Genomic DNA, 7105 nt, shown 5'->3' with positions numbered 1-7105 from the left:
AGCAGCGGCGCGATGAGCGCGATTCGTGTAATGTCACGTGGTACGAGTAGGTGCACGATTATTGGCCAACGCGGACCATACGCGGCAATATTCCTACGTTCTCTTGGAGCGCGAGTTTTAAAGCTTTAGTATACTATAGTGCAAAAGTCCTCCATTTTTTACTTTATGCCCGTATTTATAATCAGGCCTTATATTTAAGGCTTTCTTAAATTTATCTTCAGATACTCTACGATTTCATTGGCTACTGAGCATTTAAAGGGTCCTCTACATAAAAGTCGTAGGCGATCATGGAGTCTTAAGTCATAGGAAACCAATTCTAATTCTTCTAATCGAGTATTCTCCTTATATTTGATTGCAATTGGTTGGTTTCCTACGACTTAAACCTCCACGACCATCTACGACTTTCATGCAGAGGATCCTTAAAGATAAATTTAAGGAAGTCTTAAGTACAAGGTCTGACTATGAATACGGGCATTACTGTACCATGGTCCACTTAACAAGGTAAAAAACCTCGTGTATAATACATGCCCAACCCTGCTCAACTGTTGCGAAGTGGATGTGTGAGTGCTCGCTGCTATTGAATGATCTAAAAGAATACACCAATAGCAGCAAGCGCTCACGGATCCACTCCGCAACAGTTGAGTCTGCTGAACGCGATCATTAAGCCAGAAACACAATGAAAACACAGGCAATAAAAACAGGGAATAAGAAATTTCAACCTATCAGAAAGCGTCCATTCCAGTACATATGGTTTTTGATAGGTTAAAATTTGTTATTTCCTGTTTCTATTGCCTGTACTTTTCATTGTTTCCAGTTTTATCTCATGCATAATTCGGAACGCATCCAAATACGAATCAGATTTTATACTATATTTTTTTTATAGATACTCATTCTTATCATTGCCAGTAATTATTGTTAGTTATTGTGATAAATGTGACGACGTGAAATACGTGACGTATGGGAAGTATCAAGTACCTCAGCACTATAAAATAAAATTAAGTCGTCACCAATTAATTGACTTACTGATAATATGGATCTGCCGGTAAACGAAGAAAATCTGCAACGAATATTGGATAAATTGTCTGAAGACGAGGTTCGAATTGCAATTAATATTTGATTATACAATATTTATGAGCGACATAAATCTCTACGATACATCTCTTTAGAACTAAATACAATATTTTTCTATGATTCTTTGATATTTTCTCTAGATCTTTGCACTACATATGAAGAAGCATCATTATATGAAAATTTGCAAAATTTTAAATTCCACTATATATTTCATAGAAAGAAAATTTTAATTTTTTAGGTTTCTATAAAGAAAAATCTGGATACAATTCTTACGCGACGATGTCACGTGGAAGCAAAACTGCAAAATATTGGCAAGGTCCTACCAAATGTTGTACTGATACGAACAGAAGGAGAGAAGTTTTGTGATATGATCGCTCGTACTAACAAATTAGCTGAAAATGTTAGTGCTAAAGTGAGACAGTTGGATTTAGCAAGAGTATGTCACACTACAATGAAAACATTATTTTTAGACAAGTCATACAACTCTCAGTTTCTTATAAGTGCTTAAATTTTACCATTTTATTTTACAGAGCAGAGTGTGCGAGTGTCAAAGTAGAATAAATGATATATTAGACTTGCAATTATGCAGTGAAGGAGTAGCGACCGCGCTGCGTAATGAGGATTATGAACAAGGTGCTGCACATGTTCATCGTTATTTAGCAATGGACCAACAATTACTGGAGAGAACAGCCGAAGATGTATCGGGAGATCACATTAGTATTAGCAGTTCCCTGGTCACCTTACAACAGGCTGCAATGGAATTAAGAGCTGTTGTCACACATAAGTTTGACGAAGCTGTGAAATCTGAGGATCTGGCATCCGTTGAAAGATTTTTCAAGATATTTCCGTTATTGGGGATGCACTTAGAAGGATTAAAAAAGTTTTGCAGTTACTTATGCACCAAAGTATGTAATATTGTGTAAAATTATATTTGCTAAAATCTTATTGGGAAGATGGCACCGTTTGATTTTTTATTTTTTTATATTAGCTACATGAGACTGCACAGAAGAATTTACAAGCAGCACTAGAAATCAAAAGTAATGATAAGAGAGCAGCTGTTATTTTTGCTGACACCATGACTCTCTTGTTTGAAGGGATTGCACGTATTGTAGAAGTGCATCAACCGATCATTGAGACTTATTATGGCCCTGGTCGATTATTAATGACAATTTCGATTTTACAGAAGGAATGTGATAGGTAAGAATAGCACATAGAATAAATTGCATATCAAATTATAGATGACCTTCTCTACATATTAAAACAAAATTAATTTATACTTTTTACAAATAGGCAAGTCAAGAAGATTGTTGTAGTATTTATGAAACATAGATGTATATCCAAGAATGTACAAATGATAAATGACTACTTGCGAAAACCAAATCCTGAAAGGCTTGATCCTAAGGAGCTTGATCTTCTCTTAGGAGAAATTACCATAATGCATTCGAGGGCAGAACTTTACATACGTTTCTTAAAAAGAAGAGTTAAGGTATTTGATTGTCAGTATGTTATATAAGAAATTAACAATGTAGATTCATATCTTGTTCGTTTTGCAGAACGATATAGAGATCAGTACTACAGATGAGGCTCAACGTACAGAATTGTTTAACGAATTTGAAATGACAATAAACAACTCCGAATTGGCACATGGCATGCAAGAGCTGCTTGGTGCCTATCTTGCATTAGAGAGATATTTCCTCGAGGAGAGTGTGAATAAGGCTTTAGGAATGGATGCATTAGATCCAGATCAACAAACTTCCAGCATGGTCGACGATGTATTTTTCATTGTACAGAAATGCATACGGTATATATTGCCAGATTTATGCATACAATATGTATATTATTAAAAATTATAAATGTAATATCTACACACAGACGGGCTATGTCGAGTTGGAGTATAGACGGCGTTTGCGCTGTCGTTAATATGGCTTGTGGTATCTTGGAAGGCGAGTTTGCGAATAGATTGAGGAACAGATTACGTCAGGGTTATCCAGCAGGCTACCTGGATCTGGCGCAAGCGTACAGTGCTCTCCAGACGAGTATACAACATGGTCGTTTACAAACGTCAGATACAGAATGCGCCCGTCTTATGTTCTTGGTAAAATTTTTTTAATCTATGATTTTACATGTTTATTTTCATATTAATATATTACTAAACAGTTTACTATACGTATCTTGTAATTTTATATTTATAATTATTCATATTTATTTAGGCGTACTTAAATAATACCGATGTGAGCACGGAATATGTAGAAACATTATGCAAGAGCCTTGGTGCAGAGATAGACGCAACATTTCCCAATATGCAAAAGAAGGATAGAGGCAAAATTGACAGTTGTTTGTCCAGTCTAAAGGGAGTTATATTGATTTTACGAGGAATCATCGATTGTGGTCTAGAACAGTTGCGCGTTAGCGCCGTAAAACCTAGAGTCACTCCGTGGCTCGATGCGTTTCTATCCATTGATCATCATATCAATGAGGTATAGCTTACAAGAATAAGTAAACTTTATGTCTCTAAATGTATATAACGAATGATTAAATACATAACGAATTCATATGTAGGATGAATTATTGAGATACGAAACGGACGAGCCATTTGTGCAGACATTAATCACAAACCTAGAGGGTCTACTTCGAGGATTTAAGGATAGTTTAACAACTTCCAACTACGATGCACTTATTGGACTTCTAACTGCGGAAGTTACGGCTCGTTTAGAAAAAGTAGTTTTGAAATCAACCTTTAATCGGGTACTTATATTGGATTTTAATTATATATATTCTCTTATAATCTTTTAGCAATAGTAATCTATTGGGAATAGTTTTATCTAATTAGTAAGTTATATATAACTTATATAATAAAAAAAGAAAAACGACAAATATAAGTACAGCAATATACAATTACGTAATTATAAATAAAAACTAGCTACAAAAAGAGTTGAAATGTACTACTATTAAATGATTTATATTTCTATTTATGATTAATTAATTGTGTAGTATTTTCAATCGATTATACCACTTATATTTGCCGCTTATATTTTTCTTAATGTTTTTATCTAATTTCTTATAAATATCTATACGCTTATAAATTTAATTTGGCCTAATATAATATATCAAAATAAATGTATATTTTAGGCAGGAGGTTTGATACTGGACAAGGAAATAAGATCGCTAGCCAGTTACTTAGCAGCCGCCACATCTTGGTCGGTGAGGGACAAATTTGCGCGTTTAACACAGATCGCTACTATTCTAAGTATAGAAAAGATAGAGGAATTAGCCGATTACTGCGGCGCGGACGCGATAGCATGGCGATTAACGCCGTCGGAAGTGCGCCGTATTGCTTCCCTAAGAATAGACTTCCGACCGGAAGATATTAAGAGACTGAAACTGTGATTTGTTACTCTTTGTATAAATTTGCTGCAATATCGAACTATCAAATTGTGTACTTGTAGAACATGCATTTGAATATTATGTTTTACATATATGTATATAGTACAATTAATATATATATAATATATTATTTATTATGATATGCAGAAAACGTTTGTTGTTCGATCGCTTTAGTCAGCTCTTTAGTCGCTTTAGTCATCGCTCAGTTGCGCCAACGTTACTTTGATTTGAAGCGAAACTTAAAACTCTCTCTCTCTCTCTCTCTCTCTTTCGTTTTAAAACCGAAAAGAGATAGGGACAAAGAGAGTTTTAAGCCTCGCTTAAAATTGAAGTAACGTTGGTGCAACCGGGCCTTAGATTATTTTTATTTTGGAGCTTATATTTTTCCTATGAACGCTATAATGTGATTTAATTAAATCTTGCATAAATAGAAATCATAAAACTGCAAGTTGCATTAACAAAAAATACTGCAATAGAAAAAAACAAAAGCCAATTATATAAACAATGTAAGGGTGGTGATGAAAAAAATTATTAATATAAAATAGAAATTAATTACAATATGTTTCAATTTCACTAACAAGGGACAGTCACAACTGTGTCCAGCACCGATTTGATTTTCCGTGAAATATATTGTTAAACATAAAAATCTAAGACACACATATTTTTCTTATACATACGCTAACTCATGTTTAAACATCAGCACGGATAGTATATACAGAAGAAGCGTTTATAACGAATTCTGGAAAATGATACACACATTTCCAGTAAACATCAATTAACAGTAATATAACATCAATGTTATAATTTCCCACTAAATAATATAAATGAATATAACACATGTGTTATATTGCACTTATATTGTTGAGTGGGAAATTATAACATTGATGTTATATTATTAACTGGTGTTTACTGGGTTGAAATATAACTTTATTATACGTGATTGAATTTATATATATAGAAAAAAATAATCTTTAATTTGATAAAAAAAATTTTTTAACTTAAGAAAACTGGATGGTGACAATATATTGTTAAACAAAAAAAATAAAAATTTTTTGCCACAATTTTGAAGTTCTACTCTTGAACTCAACTGTTATTTAAAAATTTTTGTCCCATCTTTAATATTTCCGATGATATTCAGCTCGAAAGAAAAATATCGTTTTTTTTTTATGGATCAATCAATAATGTTTAATTATTTGGCAAGCAAATCTAACCGCTTTGCCAATTTGAAATTGTCCAATATAAACTGTAAATGCTTTCTGAATTCTTTCTTTTTCCTTTTTTTTTTTTACTTTTGCTATAACACAGTATGCAATAAAATACATTACAATAAAATTATTTATAAATTTTTTTAGATAATCTGGTAAAAAATAAAATTGTTTGTAGAGGCCCTCCACCACCCCCGCCGATTCTAATCGGCGGTCCTCTTTGGACTATGGGGGCCAAAATGATGCATTAAAGATCGTTGTAAAGATCGTTATCATTACAATTTGATAATAACGTTACAATTTTTTATAACGGTAATTAAGACTAAAGTTGGGAAAGTCACTTTTTTTTTAAAAGTCATTTGTTATTATTACGTGTTATTTATTGAAAAATATGTAACTCGTTATTTTATTAATAAAAAATAACGCGTTACTAATACGTTATTCGCCATAATGACTAATGTAACGTTACTTTCAAAAAATGGCTTTCTTAATTCTGACGTTATAATTACCGTCATAAAAAATTGCAACGTTATTACTAAATCATTATTACAAAAGTAACAGTAATGCAAGTAATGCGTTTCCAACCTTTACATACGTTTTCATTTTTTAGTTTAATATTTTTCATTCATACAATTTATTTTGTATCATAATAATATACTTTCTTTTATATCAAAATACAATGCACTCCGTATAAGTTATAATAATTTAAAAAATAAAATATAAAATTACAAATATATAATAGTTAAGTCTTTATAAGGTTACTCCGCATTTATCGAATATCATTGTGATTATTATGCATTCTATCTAAACTATATTTTATAATTTCCTTTATAAATAAAGTAATATCTTAAGATTAAAATTTTATCTGATAAAAGCGGACTAACCTTGTAGAAGCCCTCCACCACCCCCGCCGATTCTGATTCAGCGGTCTTCTTTTCTTTAGATCTGAAACGCAATAAGTATAGTAAGCCTCTTATAAAAATTTCCAATTATAATCAAATATTCTTCTCACAATCGACTATGATTGAACAGTTTCTTAAGACTTATTGCACCTGTTGTGTTTCAGGATTTACACATCATACTGTTGTAAAATGAAGTTTGAAAAATCGGGATAACTTTTATACAAATTTTGATAATGTCCAAACAACGCGCATGTCAAAATCAAAACAAAAATCATAAAAATTTTGGATATGCGTGCTTTCTTCAAGACATTTTTCAAAATTTGAGTAAATGATATTTCGATTAAAATTATTTCATTTTACGATTTTTTCACATTTTTGTTATTTATATTATACATACATTCTATATATAATTTCTTTTTACATTATAACACAATACAAAAGAATTACATTATAACAATTTGATTGAAAATATGCAACAAGAATACATGTAAAATATCTTTGTGATGTGAAATTGTATACAAAACGTTCGGAATGCGTATAATA

General features: G+C 31.8%; 1 protein-coding gene across 1 annotated transcript; it reads left to right on the top strand.

Annotated features, from left to right (window-relative positions):
• Nucleotides 1-917: 917 nt before the first annotated feature.
• LOC108753322 (conserved oligomeric Golgi complex subunit 4) lies at nucleotides 918-4537 on the top strand. The gene is made up of 10 exons (XM_018494805.1): nucleotides 918-1093; nucleotides 1310-1507; nucleotides 1602-1976; nucleotides 2060-2268; nucleotides 2362-2557; nucleotides 2625-2872; nucleotides 2944-3166; nucleotides 3282-3548; nucleotides 3631-3816; nucleotides 4201-4537. Exons 1-10 carry the CDS (start codon nucleotides 1031-1033, stop codon nucleotides 4456-4458), a joined length of 2223 nt encoding a protein of 740 aa, XP_018350307.1. The 5' UTR covers nucleotides 918-1030; the 3' UTR covers nucleotides 4459-4537.
• Nucleotides 4538-7105: the final 2568 nt, after the last annotated feature.

Source organism: Trachymyrmex septentrionalis, unplaced genomic scaffold, assembly GCF_001594115.1.
Source record: "Trachymyrmex septentrionalis isolate Tsep2-gDNA-1 unplaced genomic scaffold, Tsep1.0 scaffold69, whole genome shotgun sequence".
NCBI classification, from domain to species: domain Eukaryota; kingdom Metazoa; phylum Arthropoda; class Insecta; order Hymenoptera; family Formicidae; genus Trachymyrmex; species Trachymyrmex septentrionalis.
This window is presented reverse-complemented; position numbering and strand designations above follow the sequence as displayed.

What these genes read in the sequence shown, in the direction of transcription:
- LOC108753322 (XM_018494805.1), top strand. Translation starts at nt 1,031, where the DNA reads ATGGATCTGCCGGTAAACGAAGAAAATCTGCAACGAATATTGGATAAA. An exon ending in GCAGTTACTTATGCACCAAA is followed by an intron (nt 1,977 to 2,059) that starts GTATGTAATATT and finishes TTTTTATATTAG; the next exon opens with CTACATGAGACTGCACAGAA. An exon ending in GCGCCCGTCTTATGTTCTTG is followed by an intron (nt 3,167 to 3,281) that starts GTAAAATTTTTT and finishes ATATTTATTTAG; the next exon opens with GCGTACTTAAATAATACCGA.